The sequence below is a fragment of the Typopeltis vanoorti genome, chromosome 22 (assembly GCF_054136105.1).
Source record: "Typopeltis vanoorti isolate ZY-2024b chromosome 22, IOZ_Tvanoo_1.0, whole genome shotgun sequence".
In the NCBI taxonomy this organism is placed as follows: Eukaryota; Metazoa; Arthropoda; class Arachnida; order Uropygi; family Thelyphonidae; genus Typopeltis; species Typopeltis vanoorti.
This window is the reverse complement of record NC_143570.1, coordinates 2,257,251-2,283,416: the sequence shown is the minus strand read 5'-3', so window position 1 is coordinate 2,283,416 and position 26,166 is coordinate 2,257,251. Positions and strand designations below refer to the sequence as shown.

General features: G+C 36.9%; 1 protein-coding gene across 1 annotated transcript in view; it reads left to right on the top strand.

Annotated features, from left to right (window-relative positions):
- The window catches only part of LOC150094105 (switch-associated protein 70-like), a 164,053-nt gene that overhangs the window by 75,886 nt on the left and 62,001 nt on the right, over positions 1-26,166 (top strand). Inside the window, exons 4-5 of the mRNA XM_090411885.1 lie at positions 3,898-4,012; positions 24,552-24,709. Of these exons, the coding sequence (XP_090268011.1) occupies positions 3,898-4,012; positions 24,552-24,709 (273 nt within the window). The remainder of the gene's footprint in view (positions 1-3,897; positions 4,013-24,551; positions 24,710-26,166) is intronic.

The window sequence follows — 26,166 nt, the reverse complement described above, 5'->3', positions numbered from 1 at the left end:
ATGCTCTGTACATTTCGTTTATCTAGCTTAGTTGTCACTTTATTCTATTATCAAATTACAGTTTGGTATGTACAGGGTGAACAAAATTAAAGTATCTCTGTTTAAGGGATTTGTAGAGTGCCGTCCAGTGATTCAAATACAGCGAATACTTACATTGCGCATCATGTGGAAGCGATATCTGTGAGGGGCGGGTAGTTACAAAATTCACCATCAGGGGCATTCTAAACATCAAATACATGGAAGTTGCATATCACACAACTCGGCAGGTGCTAGGAGGGTTTAAAAAGATGGACACAAGATTTTTCTCTTCATTCAGGTTGTTCATACTGTCCACAGCGATGGCACTAACCTTGCCTCAATGTGCTTTGCTAGTGAAGCGGTACTACCTGAACAATTGCACTGCTACACTCTGTGAATTTAATCGCCCGAACAAATGTTGACGAGGCCTATCTCCATATACTTTGCTATGAATGATTAGTCGTTTTGAAGAAATGGGATCGATTTGTTTGCAACCTGGCAGAGGTTGCAAACAGTCAACAAATGAATGAAGTTGCTGCTGCCATTGTGGAGCAGGCCATGAATAAGAGCATTAGTTCCTGTAGTGCATGTGTTGTATCAAGACACATGGATGTGCCTTATACAACTGTCTGGAAAATTCTATGGAAGAGTCTATATTTCTACCCATTCAAGATAATCCTTACACAGGAGTTGTGCCCGTAGGACTTTGAAAGCCGACTGACATTCGTCTTTGCATTCCTTGCTCAAGTGGATTCTGCATGGCTATGGATGATTTTTTGGAAAGATGAGGTTCATTTTCACCTGAATGGAGCTGTGAATATCCACAAAATCGGGTATGGGCCACACAAAACCCTCATGCAATCGAACAAATTCCTTTGCATTCACCCAAAGTTACTTGTGATTATTATGTGGTAAGTTATTATTATTACGGGCAACTCCAAGGAGTTCCTAGACTCATCAAGGGAGACCCTAAATATCATATCAAGAACAACTATTCGGCATTCGCACAGTATCTATCATACTTTGCTTTGAACTCATTTACAGCATGGCACTCACAACAAACTCTGGCAGCTTATTCCACTCATTCACCACTCTGCAAGTAAAAAACCTGGTTCTAACACCCTTACTAACTACGTGGTTGCTCAGTTTCCATAGATGGCCCCTAGTTCTCCCATCACCAGACCTGTTCTGAAAAATTTCCTCTGAATTAATCTTGTAAAAACCCTTCAGTAATTTGAATGTCTCAATCATATCATCCCTTTTTTGCTTATCAATCAATTTCTGTAACCCACAGATCTTCAACATGTTCCCATAAGGTTCATTCCATAGAATGAACCAGCTATCTTGATCACTCGCCTCTGGATCCTCTCTACCTCCTCCCCCATCAAGAAAAAACCCAGGGGGCCCAGATCTGGGCCCAGTAGTCAAGATGGGGTCTTATCAAGGCTCGATAAAGAGGAGCAATAGCTTGCTTATTTCTGCTCGTCAAAGTATTTTCAGTTATTCTCCAAGTTATTTATGCCTGTTGCTTTTCTCCTTATACACACACAGAAAAATTACTATATCTACATTTGGTACATCATACAGCATGTCTGGTGGTAAATTTTGGAACTACTTTTTTTTTTTTTTTTTTTGATATATCACTTCTGCATAATGCATTCCTGAAGAGTTTTGCATCATTTGGATTAATGGATGATACTCCACAAGGCCTTAAACAGAGATACTTCAATTTTGATCGCCCTGTAGATTCATCATCATCATCATCAGGCACTGTCGATCCACTGTTGGATGAAAGCCTTTCCAAGATTACTTCAAAACTATCTATCCATGATTCTCCTTTTCCACGTCACTCCTGCAAATCTGATGATATTATCAATCCACTATGATTTAGGTTGGCGTCGTGGTTGTTTTTCCTCTTGTGGAATCTAATCTAGTACTTCTTTTGTCCATCGTTGATCTTGTCTTCGAGCAATATGCCCTGCCCATTACCACTTAAGATGTTTCATACTTCTTATGATGTCAGAGACTTTGATTTGGTTTCTTATCCATGTATTCCTTTTGTGATCCAGCCTTGTGATACCAAGCATACTTCTTTCCATACTAAATTGTTTTGTTCTTAATTTCTGAATTTCCTTTGCATTTAGTGTCCATGTTTCGCAGCCATATGTCAATATAGAAGAATATATTTGTTAAAAACTTGTCTCTTCAGGCATAATGGTTATGGCTGAAGAGAAATTTTATTTTGTCCATGATATTTTGTTCCATTGATATCGGTTGTCCTAAGTATATGTAACGTATACTTGTTTAATTTCCTCATTATTGATTTTATTATTTCTGGTTGGACATAGCCATTGAACATAACATGAATCTTCTTTAGGTTTATCTTTAGGCCAGCTGTTTTGCTAGCAATTTGGAGTTCATTTCAATGGAAACATCTCTACTGTATTTCCACAGTAGAGATGTTTCCATTGAAATGAATTGCTGCTGTGGCATTGGTGTATGCTGATTTGATGGTCCTGACATATGGCTCTTCCACTTGTTGGTTTTGTAATGCTTTAAGTATTGCACAAGTTTTTAGTGAATCAAAGACTTTCTCATAATCAATAGAACCAAGACATAATGGTAATTGATATTCATTACACCATTCAATCAATAATCTGCTGTACAACTTGAATATGATCCATTGTACTAAAGCCACTTTGAAAGCCTGCCTGTTCTTTTGGTCATGCTAGGTCTAGAGTCATACAAAGCCTATGAGCTAAGACTTTTGTAAACACTTTGTAAACCACTGATAGTAGACTTATGGGTCGGTAGTTCGTCAAGTCTTCTACCTCACCTTTTTTATGTATCAGAATTAGGGTAGCCTTCTTCCATGTTCTTGGTACATCATTTTTCTTTAGGCATAAAGTAAATAGTTTTGCTAAGAGTTGGTAGATTATTTCTCCACTTGTTTTTAGAAGTTCAGCTATAACTCCATCCTCACCTGCAGCTTTCCCATGTTGCAAGCTTTGGATGCTCCACATAACTTCTGGTAGAATCTGTGGTACTTCAGCTGTTTCATAGTTGCCTTCTTAATTTAATTCATCCTGATATAATACTGAGTAAAATTCTTTTTACTGTATTATATCAGGTATGCTATAGCAAATAGATTTGCTATAGCATATCTATCTCTGGTTATGGTCCCATCTTGTAGTTTGACTGCAACCATCTGTTTATTGCTGATTGGCTTTTTTGAGACTTGTTTTTTTCAATTGTTTGTTGTATGAATTTACAATTGAATTTTCTTGTTTCTTCTGTGATACGTTTCCTGATTGTTTTGCACAATTCAGTGTATTCAATTTTATTCTGTAGGTTATTTGGTTGTTTCATTTCTCTTTGGTTCTTCATAAGCTGTTTTGTTTCTTCAGATATTTTGTCTTGTTTCTGTTCTGTGGTACCAGCTATTTTAAGTGAGCATTGTAAAGGGTTTTGGGTAATAATGTTATTACTTTCTGATGGATCAGCATTATCATCTATAATAAGAAGTTTAAATCTATTGTTAGTTTATGTTGGAATATATCTTTTTTAATGTTGAGTTTGTGTACATCCATGTTTTGCTTTGATCTTGGCAACATCTTTCTTCTTTCTTTTTGGTAGTTTATTTGGATTTTACTGCGTACCATATGATCACTTCCAATGTTGAAGGTGTTTATAACAGAGTAGTCTTGAAAGATGTTTTTCTTATTGCTAAGGATAAAGTCAATTCCCTGTAGATTATATATATTATTTTAAAAAAAAAAAGATGTGTATTTGTAACTGTCATATTTATTACATCAGCTTTGTTGGAATAAGGTTTCTATATACAATACAATGATAATATACTTTTTGAATTTCATGTAGTCAGTTGTGCAACAGCCATCAGGAATTAAGGGAACGCAGTTTATTCTAGTCACCCCAAATAAAACTTTGGAACTTGCTGGAATGGATTGCAAATCTAAACTCCAGTGGATTGCAGGTGAGATTCAGTTATTTAAATTAATATGGAAAAATTATGAATTCGTTTTAATTGTATTCCATATCATAAATTATGTTAGTGATATATTAAGGTATCACTGTTAAGTGTTTAAAAATTTAAATTTAAATATTTTTGATTATGAATCTGAATAGTTGAAGAATTTTTTTCAGAATATTATAAATTTTAGTTAATAATAAATTTAGTTTAATCCTTTATCCAAGTGTGAGCAAACAAGTTTGCACCTGAAAGTATTTTCAGAACTGGGGTAAGGTGGTACAACACCGGGAAACTCGTTGCAAAGGTGGAGCAAGCTAACATCACTCCTATCTCAGTATCTCCCATAATGCAAAACACATCTCCTTGTAGATATGTATAATGTTATGCATTAAGGGAAGGGCCACTACCCAGACTAGTTTTGACCTTTACTGAGGTCTCTTCAGTGGGAGCCAGGCACAAATGGGGATACCAGGCAGAAGCATTAGCAAGGTCATCTCTACCTATAGGAGTTGCCAAACGGCATGCCACCTTTTTATTAAATTACTCTGGATTTTGAGAAAGATGTTGAAAGTCCCACTGAAGAGACCTCAATAAAGGTCGAAACTAGTCTGGGTAGTGGCCCTTCCCTTAATGCATAACATTATACATATCTGCAAGGAGATGTGTTTTGCATTATGGGAGATACTGAGATAGGAGTGATGTTAGCTTGCTCCACCTTTGCAACGAGTTGCCCGGTGTTGTACCACCTTATCCCAGTCCTGAAGTTACTTTCAGGTGCAAACTTTGTTTGCTCATACTTGGATAAAGGATTAAACTAAATTTATTATAGTCTAACCAAGTGAAAAATAAACTTTCAAAATTTTAGTTAAATGTTGGTTATTAGACATGATATTAGTTTAATGGGAGATAACACTGGTAGGATTATGATAAACTGTTTTAAATCCAGTATTTCATCAACATTATGGCATCATTAGGGATCAGAGAAACGTACATACTGTGGTGGGTTTAAAGGTTTGGTAATAGGGAAACCCTGCTATGGAGACCAAACCGCAGAACTTTTTAAATTCTCCATTAAACATGAAATTCATTTATGACATGAAGACATTCACAAAAAAAATCTATTCCTGCATCTGGATTTGAATCCATGGCCTTGGTTTGAAAGTGGAAGTGTTGTCATCCGTTATTCATTACTCATCGGATTAGTTTGAGAGATTTGCCTGTGAAAAATTTTTGTCTCCTAAAAAATTTTATTTTGATAAAATTTAGTATGACTAGCTACAATGTATGATTAGCTACTCCTCCATTATTATTCTGCAGGTTTCTGATACTATAAACTTTTACTACCGCAAAGACCATTTTTTAACCAACTTGTTTACTACAATAGACTACTTAAATATCCCAACCAAAGTTCCATAGGCTCATGGTTATTCTAAATGAAATTCACTATAGCAAACTATCTGCCATAACAAACTATTCTTGTATCCAGGAATTCTCCCAATGGAGTTTTTTTTTTTTTTTTTTCATAGTATAGCAGATCAGAAATTTGGTTTATTCTCAATATATCGCCAAGGGGTGTTCAGGTTACTATGACAGTATTATATGATTAAGTTTACATTATTATTAATCTCCTATCCACAATTTTCCTCCAAATTAGTCTATTACTTGTAAGCACTCCTATATTGTCATATCTAACATTTTGTTCTTCTAAGGCATTTCTAACTGAATCAGTCCACCTAGACCTTATTCTTCCTCTGGGTCTCTTTCCTGCCAACCTGGCATTAAATATCTATTTTGCTAACCTTTCCTCACCCATTCTATTTAAGTGGCCTACCACCTTAGATTAGCTTTGCTGATTCTTGAATGCTGATAATGTCAAGTTCTTTTCTAGTATCTTCATTTTTAATATGGTTCTGCCATTGATGCCATCCATTCACTCCCCTAATTTTTCTCAGAACCCTCATATCTATGGTCTCTAGTCTTTGATCAAGTGCTTTATTTCTAACTCAATTCTCAGATCCATAACTTAAAACTGGCCAGAACACGGTCTTGTATACTGCTAGTTTAATGTTTTGGCTAATTTCTCTCTTATTCCATATATTTCTCATGGAAATGCTTAGACGTTGGTTATGCATTTTTTACTAAATAATTTAAGGAAATTACAACGTCAACTAGAATATACATTAAAATAAATTTTAATATACTTCAATATTTCAGCAACATCACGTTGCCATTTTCAAGAAACTTAAGAACAAGACACATGCATGCAGGCACAACAAACAGTAAGTGAGGAAGAAGCAGGAAGCTATTATTTATCCTAAAGTCCTGATGGGGGTGCTTAAGGGTCAAAGCTGTATAACTGAGAGGAGACCTCCACATAGCCTTTAAAGGAATGCGGAGAACCGACCAGGGCTTCTGACCTAATGTCCAATCCTCACCTTCTCGTGGTGCACCCTGTTGGGTATCTACTTTGATACTGAACGAACGAGGATGGGCTGGCAATTTGGGATTTAGCCGACCAAATTGTATTCTTATTGGTTAAACCAAAATAAAAAATGATGGTACAACATGACAAAATTTCATGCCGGCTGGGGCGTCGCCCGGTTAAACAAGGCCCCCGTTGTTTTCGCCAGGGAACCAGGGCGAACAGCGAAAAGTAAGCTACTGGAACAAATCTGAAAACAAACCCCAACTCAACATCACCAGAGTTAAAGATCGGTACTATCAACGTAAGAAGCCTGAATGGCAAAGAAATGGAGCTAGCTGAGGAATTAGATAAGTACCAGATCGACATAATAGGGGTGACTGAAACAAAAAAGACCAAAACTGGTGAGATCTTTCTGAGCAATAAATACAAAATGTTATATTCAGGCAATAACAATCAAGGAAAAGAAGGAGTAGCCATAGTATTCAACACAAAATACGAGGCTAATCTTCTTGAATGGCAGTCAGTCTCTCAAGTAGAGTAATGTGTGCAAATATGAGAATGGGGAACTGGACAATGAGACTTATTTGTGCCTATGGTCCCACAGAAGGTTCTACTAAGGTAGAAGTGGAGGAATTTTTTGAGGCTTTAGAAAAAGCAACTGACACAATGAAAAAGGAAAAGTTGGTCCTTGTTGGGGATCTAAATAGTAGAGTAGGAAATGATTGTGAGACATACAAAAATATTTTGGGAAAATTTGGAGAAAAGAGCAAAGCTAATAATAATGGCAAATATCTGTTGGATTTCTGCTCAGGACATGGACTGGTTATTACTAACACCATGTTCCAACATAAAAATGTGCACAAATTCACATGGAGAGAAGAGGCTAGGAATAAGAAAAGTCTCATTGACTATGTTATTGTTGATAGTGATGTTTTCTCCCTGGTGCAGGACACCAGAGTGTACAGAGGATTTGAAATTGGAAGTGATCACTATTTAGTCTTGAGCAGGATAAAATTGAATTTCATATTGAAAAGAATAACATTTAAGAAAGTTTTAAAGCGAATAAAAGTTGAGCAGCTCTCAGATGTAAACTGTAGACTAAAATACAGAAATATTATTGAAAAGAAAATGAAAGAGTTTGAGAACAGGAATCAAACCTTGGAGATTCAGTGGCAAACTCTGAAGGAAACATTGATTGATTCTGCCAGAGAGGCATGTGGTGAGGTTGTGTGCAAAGATAAAAAAAATCAGAACTCCCTGGTGGACACAGGAAGTTAAAGAGGCAGTGAAGGAAAAGAAGAAAGCATATCAAAAGTTCCTGGCAAATAAGTCAGCTTTTACTCTTACAGAATACAGAGACAAATGTAAGAAAGCTAAACAGTGTGTAAAACTAGCTAAACAAAAGTCATGGGAGGACTTTGGCAAGAATATAGAAAATAAATATCAAGAAGGTGGCAAAATATTCTGGAGGTTGTTGAAGAAACTTAGGAATGGAGGAAAGAGTGCTGTAAAAGGAATTAGAGATGATAAAGGTGAAATGAAAACAGGAGAAAAAGATATCCTTGAAGTATGCAGTAATTACTTTGAAAAACTGCTAAATGAAACAAGCAGTGATGACAGCACAGTGATAAAAAAACACTGACCAGGCATGCAGTCAGGAATACATATCCATACTTGAAGTAGAAAAAGCCATCAAAGGCTTGAAATGTGGAAAGGCAGCAGGAGTAGATGATATTCGACCAGAAATGCTGAAGTATGGTGGTATAAGAGTCTTAGAGTGGCTACACTGCATAGTTCAGAAAGCCTGGACAGAGGGACGAATTCCCGATGATTGGAGTAGAGCTCTCATAGTACCCATATATAAAAAGGGAAATAAACCTGAATGTGAGAATTACAGAGGTATTTCCCTACTGAGTGTTCCTGGCAAGATCTATGCAAGTATACTTGAGAAACGGTTGAGAAGAATTGTGGAAGAAAAGCTTGGTGAAGAACAAGCTGGATTCAGGCCAAATAGAGGCTGTCAGGATCAGATCTTCACTTTACGACAAATAGTCGAGAAAGCATGGGAATATAACAAAGATCTGTATTTAAGTTTTGTCGATTTGGAAAAGGCATATGACATGGTGTCAGTGGGGCATTATATCAAGCAATACTTAGTCTTTATTTGAGTTGTGAGTCAGCAGTTAGAATTGAAGGAAGTACAGGAAGATGGTTTAATGTTAAATCTGGTGTGAGACAAGGATGTACATTATCCCCTCTGTTATTCATTATCTATATGGATCACATTATGAAGGAATGTGGTATTAAACCTGATATCAGAATTGGAAATGTTAATGTCAGCTCTTTGCTTTATGCAGACGATGTTATACTTCTAAATAAATCCGTTACAAGTCTGCAAGATTCTCTGACTAAATTGAATAGCTGTTGTAATAGATATGGTACGAAGGTCAGCAATAAAAAGACAAAGACAATGAAAATAGGCAGAATCATTGAAAATGTCAACTGTGTTGTGAATGGAGAACCTGTGGAACAAGTAAAACATTTCAGCTACTTAGGCACAATTTTTACTGAAGATGGTAAACTAAATATAGAAATAGACAACAGAATCAGCAAAGCTGGTATCGTGGGAAGTCAATTGAATAAATTCATATGGAATAAGAAAGAAATTAGTCGGGACACTAAATTAGCTGTATACAAGACTGTGTTCAAACCAATTTTAACTTATGGATCTGAGAGCTGGGTCAGAAGTAAAACACTTGACCAAAGACTAGAGACTGCAGATATGAGAGTCCTGAGAAAGATTAGAGGCGTGAACAGATGGCATCAATGGCAATATCATATTAAAAATGAGGATATTAGGAAAGAACTTGACATTGTCAGCATCCAGGAATGTGTTAGCAGAGCTAATCTCAGATGGTATGGTCACTTAAATAGAATGGGAGAGGAAAGATTAGCAAAACAAGTGTTCTCTGCCAGGTTGGCAGGAAAACGACCCAGAGGAAGACCAAGATATAGGTGGATTGATACGGTACAAAGTGCCTTAGACGATAGAAATATAAGATCTGATAATGTTGGAGTCTTGACAAGTAACAGACTGATTTGGAGGAAAATTGTAGATAGGAAGTTAGTAATGATGTAATTTTTTCATGTAGTACTGTCATATCCTGTACACCCCTTGAGGGTACATGGCAGGAATTTGATGATGATGATGAAGTCCTGATGGTGCCCCCTAGCGGGCAATGTTGGTATTCTTGGGCCATTGGGCTGAAGGTCTTCTGATGTAGGTTTTCCAAATTTGAGGCAGTCTCATGCAGCCAAATTTGTTGAGGTTTGGATTGTTTCTTAGGGCTGAAGCTGATTCCATGAAAAGCCTTTCATATTTGTATTTATTACGGTGTATTATTGTGGCTTTCTTCCGCCGTATTGTATGGTAGGTATCCAGCGCATTGTCAGCAAGACCAGAGTGGCTGTATTGGTGAAACTGGATGTAGTCCTTGTGTTCTGAAATTCTGATATTTGCTGTCCTGCCTGTTTGGCCGAAGTAGGACAGCTTACAGCTGCAAGGGACCTGGTATACACCAGGTAGGTCTAGGTGGGGAGGTTGGTCTTTAGTAGAGTGGATAAGGGATGCCAATTTTTTATATGGTCTGTAACAAGAAGTTAAGTCATGTTTTTTTAGGATTTTTGTAATTTTTTCCGAGGTGCCTCAGATATAGGGTACGGTGATGGATTTAGAGAAATCCTTGTTGTGAGGGGGGGGGGGGGGTTGTGGTTTACTGGTTTCAATATATATATATATATTTTGGGATTTTTTTTTGGGGGGGGGGTGGTAGCCATTGGCTGAGAAAGTGTTGAGAATGTGGTTTAGTTCTGTGGTCAGGGCATTGTCATTTGAACAGATAAGTTTAGCCCTGTTGTGTAGTGTCTTAATGACTCCGTATTGTTGCGAGGAGGGGGTGGTGGGATTGTTGGTGAATGTATCTGCCTGTATGGTTGGGTTTTCTATAGACTGAGAAAACCAAGGTTCCATCAGGCTGGCGGGTGACTAGCATGTCTAAGAAAGGAGGGCAGTTGTTTTTTTCTTCTTCCAGTGTGAATTTGATTCTGGGGTGTTGGTTGTTTAAGTGTGTTAGGAAGGAGAGGAGTGCATTGGAGCCATGTGGCCAAATATCGAACACATCATCATCAACATAGCAAAGCCAAATGGTTGGTTTTTGTGGGGCAGAGCTTAAGGCTTTCTCTTCAAAAGTCTCCATATAAAAGTTGGCCAAGGGTGGGGAGAGCGGAGAACCCATGGCTGTCCCCTCTATTTGTTTGTAGAATTTTCCTTGCCAAACAAAATAGGCTGAGTTCATTGTGAACTGAAATAGGGCTGTGATATCGGGAGGAAATTTAGCTTGGATTAGCTCTAAGGATTCTTTGAGTGGGACATTTGTGAATAAGGAGGAGACATCAAAACTGACCATTATGTCAGTGTGTTTGAGTGTATGGTTTTCTATGCTGGCTTTGAAGTGGGCTGAGTTTTTTATGTGTGAAAGTGTGTTGCCAGTATAGTGTTAGAGAGCTTTGGTCAAATGTTTAGCTAGTTTGTATGTGTGTGTGTGTGTGGGGGGGGGGAATCAATGCCATCCACTATGGGACGTAATGGCACATTTTCCTTATGTATTTTTGTTAATGATTTCCACAGGCCAAGAAGTGACTTTCTTAAGGAGCTTGTGGAGTTTTCTAACAATAGAGCGTTCAGCTTACTTGTGTAATCCTTTTGTTTAAGCAATACTGTGGTGTTCCCTTTATCAGCTTTGGTGATTATTATTTTCTTGTTTTTCTTTAATTCTAGTAGAGATTTAATTTCCTTGCTGGGCATGTTGGCTTTTTAGCTTTGCTCAGAACACAAGCCACATCCAGTCTAATATTGTTGGCGAATTGGTTTGGAAGGTGTCATATCCTGCGTTCAATTCATATCATATCTTCAGCAGGTATTTTTCTGGGCACAATGGCGAAGTTGTGGCCACGTGCGAGGGCGTTGAGTGTTTCAGGTTTCACACTAAATGACGAAAGGTTGACTACCGTTTCGGTAGGAAGTTGTGGTTTCGAGATCGAGTTCTTTTTTAAATTTTCAAATTTTTTGATGTGTCGATCTCGTACGTTTTTAAATTCTTTCTCTGCTGCAGTGCACGAGATGTTGTATAAAATAGACCAAATTTCGTGGCTTAAGGTGCTTGAAAGGTCATCTTCGAGTGCCTGGATAGCTAAGTTAGCATCATTCAGGAAACGGCGAGTCGTGGCAATTTGGGAAGGCTTGGCTGGCACGGTTATAAATACGAAGAGCCTTTTGCGAAGAGAAATGGTGCTTGAATTTGACACAGTTATGAATTACCTGGTTATCCTGGCAGCGTTTTAGGAAGGTGAGACGATTCTGTTGTCTTGATAGCTTTAACTTCATTTTACCGTAATGGTGTGCTTTACATGGGATATCATCTCCGTGAATTATCGTAATTCTCGCAGAAAGACTTAGACGTTGGTTATGCATTTTTTACTAAATAATTTAAGGAAATTACAACATCAACTAGGATATACATTAAAATAAATTTTAGTATACTTCAGTATTTCGGCAACGTCACGTTGCCATTTTCAAGACACGTGCATGCAGGCACAACAAACAGTAAGTGAGGAAGGAGCAGGAAGCTATTATTTCTCCTAAAGTCCTGATGGTGTCCCCTTGTGGGCTATGTTGGTATTCTTGGGCGATTGGGCTGAAGGTCTTCTGATGTAGGTTCTCCAAATTTATTCCATATAAATTTATTCAGCTGACTACTCACCATACCAGCTTTGCTTATTCTGTTGTCTATTTCCAGATTTAACCTGCCATCTCCAATAAAAAATGTGCCTAAATAGCTGAAATAGATTACTTGTTTTATAGGATCACCATTCAGAATACAGCCGAAGTTCCTGCTTGTTTTCATTGTTTTGGTCTTTTTATTGCTGACCATATTTAGTAAGGTTGAAATTTTTGTAGGTGTTATGTTGATTCCTTCCGCTACAAGTCTGCAAGATTCTCTGACTAAATTGAATAGCTGTTGTAATAGATATGGTATGAAGGTCAGCAATAAGACAATGAAAATAGGCAGAATCATTGAAAATGTCAACTGTGTTGTGAATGGAGAACCTGTGGAACAAGTAAAACATTTCAGCTACTTAGGCACAATTTTTACTGACGATGGTAAACTAAATATAGAAATAGACAACAGAATCAGCAAAGCTGGTATCGTGGGAAGCCAATTGAATAAATTCATATGGAATAAGAAAGAAATTAGTCGGAACACTAAATTAGCTGTATACAAGACTGTGTTCAAACCAATTTTAACTTATGGATCTGAGAGCTGGGTCAGAAGTAAAACACTTGACCAAAGACTAGAGACTGCAGATATGAGAGTCCTGAGAAAGATTAGAGGCGTGAACAGATGGCATCAATGGCAATATCATATTAAAAATGAGGATATTAGGAAAGAACTTGACATTGTCAGCATCCAGGAATGCGTTAGCAGAGCTAATCTCAGATGGTATGGTCACTTAAATAGAATGGGAGAGGAAAGATTAGCAAAACAAGTGTTCTCTGCCAGGTTGGCAGGAAAACGACCCAGAGGAAGACCAAGATATAGGTGGATTGATACGGTACAAAGTGCCTTAGACAATAGAAATATAAGATCTGATAATATTGGAGTCTTGACAAGTAACAGACTGATTTGGAGGAAAATTGTAGATAGGAAGTTAGTAATGATGTAATTTTTTCATGTAGTACTGTCATATCCTGTACACCCCTTGAGGGTACATGGCAGGAATTTGATGATGATGATGATGATTCCTTGTGTGTGGCATCCTATACATAACAGTAGTGTTTTAACACTGATTTGGTGTACATAAAATAAATATTATTAATAGCCACTTGTCAAAATTTATACTGAGAAGTTATTATTTAAAAACAAAAACAATTTTTTTAAAATGTGAATATATTATTTTCATTTTAAGTTTATATATTTAAAAACAGGAATTGAATCATCATCATTGTTATTATTATTACTTCTTTCATATTTTATATATAAATTTGCTCTATGTTTAACATATCCAGCATGGCCCTACTCTTGATGCAGTTAAGTAGTTACCACCTGTCTCTTCTTGAAGGATGTGTTTACCTTTTAGAGGTAGGTCGACATCTGAAGTTACTGTCCTCTGGGTCCCTGGTGGAGTTTTTAAACTACCTCTAACCATAGATCAAGCCCTGGAAAAGGAAGTTTATACCCAAAATGCTAATGCAAACACTTGTCAGAGTTACTGCTGAAAAGATTTATGTTTTTCTGATAGATAAGAAAAATAATCAGAGGAAAATTGTTGATAGTAAGTTAATAATGATGCAAACTTTTCATGTAGTACTGACATAACATCCTGTGCATTTGCTGCTTGTAAACTCTCTAGCTGTGATGTTGAACTACACACACACACACGTGTGCACGCGTTTAGCATTGTAAGTGGGTTAAGGTTAAATAGTCTGCTTCTCCTGCTAGAGACCAAACATGCTCCTATTTTCAAGCTACTTCATTCCTTCAAATTTACAGTGATTCACATATCTTTCCTGAAAATTAGCAGTCATGCTACTCTTGCCAATAGTGTCTTTGTATATAATAATTCTTATACAGAACTCAGCAGTTTATTGACTATAAGGCTTATGTTCTTCACTAATACTTAACAGCATTCAGAAGTGATCATTTAGGACTCTGGCCATTGCTTCCTTTTAATAGGATAAGTAGTACTCTGTATATGTAACTAACCAATTTTCCAACCTTAGGACTTTGATTTTTGAAGGAATTACTCAGGCCACTAGAATATCCTTCCAGCTGCCTGAGTAATTTTTAACTTATTACCTTTCACTTTACTATACATTATTGTTTTGTTGCTTAAGTAGAGTAATTCCTTAGTTGTCCAACCATAGCAGGAGAGTGATTTTGCTGGTTTGGATAACTAAAGATACAATTACATGGTACTGTACTAGAAGGCATTTAACACACCAACTCATTTAAGGATCTGTTAATTGAAGGTTTGTTCATTTTAAAGTTGGATAATTAGAGATTACTGTATTATTTGATGACTGCTAATAATATATTCATGTATATTAATACTGGTTTAATTTCACTAGCATTATACCCCAGGATTTTGGTGTAATTTATAACTGATAATAAATTAGCATAGTCATAGTGTCTTTGTGAACACTAGAGCTCACTCATATTATGGTTTAATGGAACAAATACAGCACAAGAATGAATTAATAGTTTAATGGTTCCAATATTTCATCTTTGTCATAGAGACATCATCTGGTATAAGAATTGCAAACACACACACACGCACGGAAAATGTTAGACTAGAAGCCTCCTAAGTCACTATTAGGCTGTTGGGCGAGAGGTCTAAGAATTACTGTTTCCCAGTTTTAGAAAGTTTTGCAAAACTTCCTGCAGATATTGCCAACTTCAGGCTTGACATAAGTAACACTCTTACACAAGCTTTACTAAGAAATCTCCTTTACAGCTGTATATTGTATATATATTGTATATACAATGCCACTGTGATGCTAGTCATTATAATACAATTGTAAAATGTATTATGATAACTAATTTGAATTTTCTAATTGATATAGAATATCAAATAGAAAATGTCAACACCTTGATATAGAATACCCAACATTCATAAACCCAGTAACCCTTTCTATTCTACAGTAGATACTACTGATCTCTCCCCTTTAAATTAGTAATTTGGCTGTCTTAACCCTTAACCAGACATATTTCATCTTTTATAAAAAATTCTACCGACTTCAAATTTTGTATCCAAAATTTGGGTTTAAGCAATTATGGATATTATGCTTTGTTTTGACACCACTCCTTTATTCATCAGTATCCACTTTCTTAGCATTACTTAATATTCTTCTCCCTTTGATATTATTGATTTCTTAAATTTTGCACCCATATTAGTGACATCACTTTGAAGGATACTATATTAACAGATAAAAGGTGTAGCCATGGGCTCTTCTGTCTCTCCCTCTCTCTCTTTCTCTTTGCCTGGCCGACTTTATGAATACTAGAGCTCACTCATATTATGGTTTAGTAGAATGAATTAAAAGTTATTCCATGTTTCATCTTTGTCACAGACATCATCTGGTATACAGATGATATAAGAACTGTAAATACTCACACACATACACATGCACACACACACAACAATAAATAAGTGGAAGATGTTGGACTAGAAGCTAAGTCCTAAAATGGGGCACACTACAGGTACTGATAGGCTGTTGGGTGTGTGTGTGGGGGGGGGACATTTCTAAAATGTGCTTTTGATACCATCATTCTCAAACTTTTTATCTGCCTAAAATGCATTAGTGATGTGTTCTCCATTTGGCTACATGGGTCAGACATTCATTCCTCTTCCATCTCAACAGTCAGCACCCCAGAATTCAGTTCACTACAGAAAAAATAAAATGTCTCCTTTTTTTGGGGGGGGGGAAGGAGAGACTTTCATCATGTCTTTCTAATGGTGTTCTTCCTTCACTGGTAGATACATTTACAAACTTTTCTAGTATCCTTCCTCCCAACAATATGGTATCATAAAACTCTTGTTAACAGATCCATCAACTTCTGTTCCAGCCAGGCTTCCCTAACATCTTTATTTGTTACACCTTTCTATCCATTCCTCACTTTTGGGGCACCTGTACATGATGGAGGGGATCTCCCAGTGATAGTACTGGCCCTTTTAATTCTTCCTGTATTCTTCATTTTACTTCTCCTGAGTCTTTTTTTTACCATCCTTTCTTCCATAATACCATCAGTGGGATCCAATGCCCTGCCTCTGTGTTTGCCATGTGGTGCAACCTGTGAACATGAAAAAAAAAGGGGGGGGGGAATCCTGGCTGTCTTGCACTACTTTGGCCTCTGTTTCGACAAGATGGGTTGTCCTGGATGGCCCTGACAGGATCATTCAGCTAGTGGACTTTCCTGCAAGGGTCAACAGTGTCACAATAAGTCTCCTACTCTGTGGTCTGGGGATAGGGCTCAATGTTTGCTGTGGTGCTTATATAGCATCTGGGGTAGTTCTGGTGTTCCATTCTCAAGTGCAGTCATTGCTTGTTGATCTTTTAGTGTTCATGTGTGGCTTTGTGGTGGGTGGGTGGGAGTTCAGACACCAAACAAAAAAAAATTCTCTTGAGCATGAATTCTTCATCCTCAAATGCTTCAGGAGTTCTAAAGGTCCTAGCCAAGTATTGATTCTATAGATAATGTCATTTGATAACAGAAGTAAGGAGCAAAAGATGTGATATTGGTATAAATGTATCAGTTTTTCTCGTCATCTATGCAACAGGTGAAAAGCCAATAGGGAAATGTCATTTTTCTATAAAGATAGGTAACATTTTCACTATTGACTCTTTTAAAAAGGGTTTAGGACTGGCAGGTTCTCTCAAAACAGTTAAAAAAAACTATGTTCTGGTAATATCCTTCTGGAAACATCATGTCAGCAACATTCTGAAAAACTACTGAGAGCAACATCTGGTGGAATACCAATTATAGAAAACACTCGATTCTTGTAGAGGAGTGATATCAGAATGGAATCTCCTTTATGTTCCTGATGAGGAGATATGTTTAAATCTTGCGGAGGTCGCACTCGAAAAAAATTGCAGCATAGGTTGCGTGTATCTGAGAGATGCATTCATTACTAGTATGTGCTAAAATGCGATAAAACTTGAAAGAAAAAACACTGCAAATATAATACATGATGGTTTATTTATTTTCAGTTATAATCTAGAAATTATTGAACAAAGAAACAAAGAAAAAAAAAACTAAACCAATACTATATTGACATCGGAGGTTGCGGTATATCTCAGATACAATTTACTATCAAATATCACTTTCACTTTCGGACTCGAGTAACATTCGCTGAATCTCTTCAACATCTGATGGATTATCCTGTCGATATATTTTTCCAGCCATTTTCAATGGTAAATAATAAAATTAAAAAAAAAATATACTATACTGACATCGGAGGTTGTGGTATCTGTCAGATACAATTTACTATGAAATATCACAAATCTTTACATAACGCGTGTTAAACCAAAACTGACTACATAAACAGTGTGGAATGTCACTCATAATATATGAATGCACAGCTACCTCATGACCTCCAAGCTATACATTGGATATATGTAAGAATATTTATATAAACAATTTGCATGTATCTATCAGATCAGCTGCGACCTCTTCAGGGTTAAAGATCAAGGTGGTCAGAACCAGGAATATCATGCTCACTTTCGATACACGTAAACCTCTAGCATCTGTAAGAGCAGGGTATCTCATCTTCCCTGTTATGTTCTGTTAATGATATACAGCCCTATTAGGCTATACATCCCTAATCCCCTTGAAATTCTTTAAATGTCAAAAAAATAGCATTCCCAAACTGCTTGTCATGACTCTACTACTTGTGTGTGATGTGGCAGCAAAGAACATAAATCTTGTTCTGCCAAGAAAGCTAAACATGTCAACTGTCAGAGAGAACATCCAGCCTACCTCCCATGTATGTCAGCAATGGTAGGATGAAAAAGAAATACAAAAGATTAAAACAGAACAAAATATGTCATATCAAAAACCTGTGATGAAATCCTCTTATGCTGAGATGTCATTCAAGAAAATATCAACAACTCAAACTCGTGTGTATTTTACCATCTGATAATTTCATCATACCTGAACTTTATGATCATGACTGCTTCTCTGTGGAGTGCATCAGTCAAACAACTATGGTATCACATCTGAAACAACACCAAAAATGGTCCCATTTGATGAGAACCCACTTGTAAAAAAATAATAGCGAGAATATCACTGAAAGATATTCTCCCAGGAAAAATGAATACTTCAGTTTCCACTGTAAGATTAAATTTACCAGATGATTCTGAAATATACTGAATATTTTTCCAGAGGAAACAATATTCGCTGGCTGTCCATATTTCCCAAAATCAACTGATAAATGTAAACCTGATAAAGGTAAGCTCTTGACCTCTCAAATCAGACAAGGCTATAAAGCCAAAACAATAGAAAAAGTTTTAGGGTGGAACTGTCTGAAGGAAACATTTAAAACCCAGCAAGGAATTTCAAATCTTTCAAAATCTTAAAGAATTTCACTGTTATTTATAAGGACAGCTGTAGCTGGTCCTCCTCATGATGGGTTAGCGATCTTTGTGGGCAGTCATATTCTCTTCCAACAGATCAGCTTGATACTGCTCCAGAAGCAGTGACAATTTGCCGTTTGTGGGATTTCCTATTACAGTATGTTCCATTTATTTACCACTGGGTGCTGAGTTAAATGAAATTGATCTTGATAATCTTATCTTGCAACTGCCTGAGCCCATACTATTTATGGGAAACTTTAATGAGCACAACACTCTGTTGAGTAGTGCCGACACAAATAGATGAGATCATATCATTGAACGAATGCTTGACAATAATGACCTTTCTCTTTTGAATAATAGACTCCATGGTTTCATATGGAGTATGAAATAGACTCCATGGTTTCATATGCCTACCTGCTCATGTTCTGCAATAGATCGTACAATCTGCTTCCCTACCATTTTCCCTCTGCTCACATGAGATGTCAAAGAGAACATATATGGAAGCAATAATTTTCCTGTTATTTGTGCTGTCTTCACAGGAACCTTGTTCTTCTACACGAATGCCCATGTGGAAAATGGACAAGTCTAACTGGAATACTTTTTCCCATCTTACAAAATTTAATGCTGAAGCAGTCAGTCAGACACCTATCAATAAAGCAATGAAGTATATAACAGATTGTATTGTCCAGGCAGTAACAGCCTCAATTCCAAAATCATTTCAATTTCCACTGTATTCAAAGCTGTGGTGGAACCCAAAGTGCTGGGCAGCCAAAGAAGATCAAAACAGCATGGGGTATATTTCGTAGATATCCCCACCACATCCAACTTAGTAGCTTTTTAAGTGTGCCTAAGCCAGAGCACACATAATCTTAGATTCAATTTACATCATCGATTAATCAAACAACCTTTGTCTACTTTGTACCATAATGATATAAGGTAGACAACGGTGTTGTTGCTGATTCCAAAGTCATTGCAGGTACTTGGGGAGAAAAATTCTGCCAGAATCTCAGCAACAGCTTCATATCCTCTTGAATTTTTAATATTGAAAGAGCAACAAGAGAAACAGCAGCTAAATTTTTCTACCAATGGGCTTAAGCCATTTGTTAAGGAGGAACTAAAAAGAGCTCTTTTATTATCTCACCCTATAGTACAGTAAGTCCTGATGACATCCATTGTGAGATGATTTAAAAAAATTTCTTCCTTTGTCTTCTTTAGATGTTTTCATAATATACAACAGAATTCTTAGAAGAAGAGTTTCTGGATTCTTAGCATAAGTCATTTGTCATGGCCATTCCAAAACCAGAAAAAGGATCCAACAAAAGCAAACAATTATTGACCTATTGCTCCGACCAGCTAGCTTTGTAAGATATTAGAGAAAATGGTTAATGCCAGATGACTTTTCTGGTATTTAGAGAGCAACAGCTTCTTTCCAATAGACAGTGGTTTTTGTAGCCATCCTTCAACTTTGGACAATTTGGTCCTTTCAGAAATGTGTATATGAGAGACTCATTCCTGAAACAAGTTTCTAGTTTTAGTGTACTTTGATATGGAAAAAGCTTATGACACGGCCTGGAGATATGTTAAAAGACTTCTACAACCTAAGTTTCAGAGGATGCCTTCCTGTATTTATTGAAAATTTCTGTCGAGCCAAATCTTCCAAGTCAGGGTAGGAAGTACACTATCTCAACCATATCATCAAGAACAGGGTGCTCCTCAAATGCTTGTCTTAAGTGTGACCTTTTGGATATTGAAGTTAACTCAATCACTGAACAGCTTTCTCCTACTGTAGGCAGTGCTCCACATGTTTATGACTTCACAATTTACCGCCACTTTTGTAATGTGAGGGTAATTGAAAGACAACTTCAGTAAACAGTTCATCATATATCTCCATGGGCTCTTAGTAATGGTTTCGGATTTACAGCAGAAAAAAAGTGTCTCTGTACACATCTGCCAAAAACACACTCTTCACCCAAATCTTGAGTTAAGCATGGGACATATTCTTATTCCAGTAACAACAGAAGCAAGTTCTTGGGACTCATCTTTGACCACACATTTGTTAACTAAGAGAAAAGTGTAAAAGAGCATTGAATCTTCTCTTGTACTCTACCCTCTGCTGAATGGGGATGCAGATCGATCTTCTTTGCTTAATCTGTATCACGTGCTTATACATTCAAGCTGGATTATGGGTGTCAAGTCTACAGTTCTACAAAGCAGATTAGCCTGTAATGATTGGATCACATCCACCATCAGGATATGTGTCAGAGTATACTGGTACCTTTTGCACATTGCCCATTCAAAGTATTTATGTTGAAGCAAGCAAATAAACTGGTTCCATCATTAGACAGAAACAGTTGTCTCTTAACTGTGGGAGTAACATTTGGGAGGCCAAATGTTATGCACCTCAGACTTCCATATGTTCGTTTGGTATGTGTGTTAGAGATTATGCAAGCTGTTGGCATGAATGTTGACATCAAACATAAAAACATTCTTTCAGGGCAGGCTTGCACTCTATCCTTTAGCCACTCGCTTTGTCAACTACAGAAGTCTCATACTGCATTGTCTGTCTGCCTGCAATTGTTTAATGCACACAAGAGCAGCCCACTGATTTCTTGCCTGTCTATACTGATGGTTGTTCAAGATCTGAGACCTCAGCTGGCTGTCCTGCTGTTGTTTCCTAATATTACTATCCAACCAGATCCTACTTGATTGCAATAATTATACAGCAGAGTTGCATGCCATTCAGCTTGCACTTTTATATATAAAAGACAACCACCACCACCATCAAAAGTGTGTAATTTATACAGACTCATAGATTTCTTTACAGGCCATCTCCTCTCCTGTATGTAATCTGTATCCGGTCTTTTGTCATGTTTTATAAACATGACAAAAATATTGTACAAAATGAAGATCCTTAATTTTGATGTTTGGTTGCTGGATTCCCAGCCATATTGAAATTATGGGAAATGAGATGGCAGATGTAGCTTCTAGATCAGATCATACATTTTTGACATACTGTTTGACAGTTTCATATACAGACTACAGACAGTTTATAAGATCAAAACTAATTACCCAGTGGTAGTCATTATGGCAGGAAGCACTGTGACATACAAATTGCATGAGATTGTGTGAAATAAATTAATTATTGGCAATCTAGTTAATGTAGAAACAGAGGGGAAGTTGTTCTTACTAGACTCTGTATAGCAAAGTCATCTTACACATTCTTATTTACTGAGGGCTGATGATCCACTTATGTGCGAAAAATGCAATGTGCTTTGTCTGGCTGAGCCATATATGCTCAGGCAAATTATATCAAACTCAGATAAATTGCATGCATTTTTTTAACTTTTTAAAAATAATCAGATTTGATTATGAATTATTTGCTGAATGTTTAGCTTAATTTTTTAATTTATTTTTTTGTGCATAACATTATTTACTAATTTATCTCTTTATGACTATTTATTAATATTTTCTGTACAGCTGTAATCTTTGATATGTTGTTGTATGATTTTTTGCTGTCCTTTCACAATTAACCATAAATCAATCTTCTTATCCAATGGCTATGATGCTAAAAAATACATTTTGCTTTCTCCATCTCATGTCCCTCTCAACATTGCTATTACTATTTTGGCAGAGGAACTTCAGAAAAAATAGCTAGAATTTAAAAAAAAATATAATCTGTGCATGGCTTTCAAACTCTATATGATGTTGGCTGCTCTCATAAAGACTATATATCTTCCCTTTCAGTTCCAGGCATATAAAAGGTTCCTCATTCTTGTTACTTGCTTTTTTTTTGTTTGGAATTGGCAGCATATTTTTACCCCCCCCCCCCCAAATCAATAAATATGGTGGTTTGAAGCTTTCCTTTCCAATATTTGGGACAGAAAGGCTTAGAACTCTTGTTCACCAGCTAAGACAACATGCGATGGAGGAGAGAACACTAAGTTCAAGAGCTCTGGATTTTTGATCATTGCATCAGAGAACTTAACACTGACCAGGTCTACTCTGCCTCTGCTTAGAAAGTGAGCATGTAGTCTTGACCTGGGGGATTACCAGACATGCAGAATTTTCTTTTAAGAACAGAGTCTGAATGTATACCTAGAATTAGGATTAATCATGTTGGAGTTAGATGGATGAATAGCTTCATTAAGCTATTCATCCATCTAAGTGTTGTCATCATCCATAAAAGGTGATCAGCATGCCCGTGAGCATTAAGACAAGAAGGGTGATCGGTATGGTTAGGAAGGCCAAAGCTAATTATGAGAGAAAGCTAGCTGATGAGGCCAAAAGAAACCCTAAAAGAGTTCTTTTACTATATGGCAAGTAAAAGGAGGAATGACTAACGAAGTGTGATTTTAAAAAGTGATGATTGTAGGGAGGTAATAGAACCAAGCCAAATAGTTCAGTTGCTGAGTGAGCATTTTGGAGGGGATGTACATCTAGTTGGTGACAGTGCAATGCCAGATATGACATTGACTGTTAGGAGAATAGAGATTGAAGAAATGGAGATGATTAAAATATTTCAGAATCTTCAAAAGAGAATCATGGTATATCAGCCCATTTATTAAGAGGATGTGCAGTGGAAATTATCAGCTTCTCTGAGCTGTTTAATTTAAGCCTCAGTACTTGAAAGGGATCAATGTAGTGGAAAGAGGGCAAAATGGTCCATTGCGTAAAGGAGACTCCAAGACAGAAGGCAAATTATAAGCCAATCATTATCTCTGGAGTGGTGGTTAAGATATTGGAGAAATTGGGGAAAGAATGAATTTAGTAGTGGGTGGATAGGAATATGATACTCTGTAAGAGACAGCATGGTTTTATGAAGGGTAGATCTTGCCTTAGTAATTTGCTTACTTTTTTCATAATAAAGTGACAATGGAGTAGGATTAACCTCCCTACTGGCCGAGGTGGATGAAATAGTGACCAAATTTCACTTCTTATCCATGTTATTCAACGGGTGTTACAGAATCATATCCAGATTTAGCTGGATGTCTATAGACGTCATGGCCGATTGTGGTGTTAAATGAAATAGCTACTCAGTGATAATCATTGATTATCACTGAGTAGCTATTTGGTGATTTGGATTCAGAGGGTGGCTGATGGACAGATATCAAAAAGTGGTTTATGGAGGAATTTAGTGCAGGAAAAGGCAAGTGACCAGTGGTGTACCACAGGGATCTATAGTTGGTCCTCTTGTTTATTTTGTATATCAGTGATATAGGAAATGATTTGACAGGAAATATTTAGTTGTTTGCTGATGATGCTAAACTGAGAAAAGTGGTGGTAAATGAAGGTAATGTGCAGATCTTACAGGAAAACTTAAATCGACTAGCAGTATGGGTTGAGGTAAACAACTGTCATTTTAATGTAGCCAAGTGTAAGACCAAGTGAGAAGAGATCACAAGCTGTGTACTATATTGATGGAACTGAACTGCAGGAAACTGATAAGGTCAGGGACTTGGGTGTGATCATGGACTGGGAGTTGAAGTTTAGAGGGCGTATTGTGAAGGTAATCAGTAAACAGCACATATTATGTGGTTGCTGAACACACTAACAAGCAGGGATAAAGAGGCTATTATTCTCTTATATAAGGCTTTAATAAAGCCACATCTGGAGACTACTGCACACAGATTTGGAGAGAACCAGCATGATGATGTCAGCATTAGTTCTAAAAGTCTCTTCTAATTGTTAATGTGTGGTTCAATTTGGAATTGTTCTGAGTTGAATTTTTGATTGCCATATTTCCTGCTGTTTTGTGAGATCTGTCATTGATGTATATGACAAATTTGTTATTGAAAGAGCCCTATTAAATGGATTTTTAAAAGTATTTTCATTGTTTTGACTTTTTGAATAGGAATGATTTGTATTACTTATTTATATAATAAATTGCGATTTTTTTTAAAAGCACATTAAATTTTAATCTGTAGCTTTTGAAGTGGCCATAGAGCATTCACAGTCACAAGATTCTTATCAGCGATATTTGGCAACCAAAAGAAAACGAGAATTGCAGAAAGCAAAAGCAAAACGTGAGGAGGATGCAGCAAAACAAATGCAAGAAAAAATGGAACTGGAGGCAGAGAAACAGGTATTTATTGTCATGGTACTAAGGGTATTTTTAATATTCATAAAACAGTTTCTGTGGGTTTACTTGTATTGGCCATTTGAGATATATTATTTATACACACATCTCTAGGGATTTTGAGAACTGATCAAAGCAGTCTTCCCATCCAACTTACACACACACAACACCTGTCATATATCTCTTTGAACATGTTCACTGAAGAAGCATTGACCACTCCATTCTGCAGCTTTATCCACTCCCTCATCAAACACCATAAGAAAGATCTCAACATTGCATACTTGTCAATCACTCATTTGCTCAGCTACCTCTCAAGGATTATTCCATATTCTTTTCCAATCTACCATGAATCAAAAAGCATTTCCTGTATCAGCTACATAAACTCTTACCAAACTTATGTTTCTGTTGGAAACTCTTCTTCTTCTTCTTCCTTTTTTCGTATTAGGCCTATTGGCTGTTACAGAGCTATCCTAAGCTCTTTCAAGCTGTACCCGTCCCTAGGATAAGGTGGCTAGCCCTATGCCACCCAATGTGTCCTATGTCTGTAGATGTGCGTCACGGGGCCAGTTTGCCTGCTTGCAGGAGGATAAACACCAGATAAACTGGGGAGAAAAACCCTGCGGTCCACACCCAAGACTGGCTAACTTAGCTATGTCTGAGAAAGATCCTAAGCTCCTCACATCACTGATGGGAATCGAACCCAGGACACTCCTTTTCCAAGCATATGGTTGCGAAGCGAATAGCCACTTGGCTAACCGCGCAGACTGTTGGAAACTCCTTTATCATATTTTGAAGCTTGTATTCCCTCTCAGTCTTTTCACACATGCAACATTCCATAGGCCAGCTATTATAGTGGCTTTCTGTCTTCTGAACTATCTCCATTGTCTTCTTACTTTTCACGGAACTCAAGCAAGCCATATCAGTAGTCTAGAGTTCTGCTCTGGACCACTAATATGGTTTTATGATACTAGGCTATAAGAAGAACAGGATCACGGTTCCCAAGTTTGAGGACTAAGCATCAGGGACTAAGTATCTGAAGTATTAAATAATGAAAGTCTCAAGTTATGAGGATTGACACAAAATAATGAGTCCATAAGAACAGACACATCCTGAATGATACAGTGAAAAACTAATAGGCTTATCAGTAACATATCAGCTTAGTTAATATGTTTAGCTAATTGATGACATGTTAGTAACATCCTATAATTGAATTGACCATGAATTCTGAAGATTATAATTCTCCTACAATTCATAAACTAGGAATTTCATTACCCAAGTTATAAATAGGATTATTTCATTTTAACATGCATTCATTTTAAACATCTTGCAAAATTTGCTTATTCACTTAGTCAAGATACTTATTTCAGCCTTCCACTAGGAGACCAAGTCCATCAAGGGTGTTCACAGCATTAACTCTCAGTTTATTAAAAAAACCGGTTTTAGACTACGTTAATGTTTTTTAA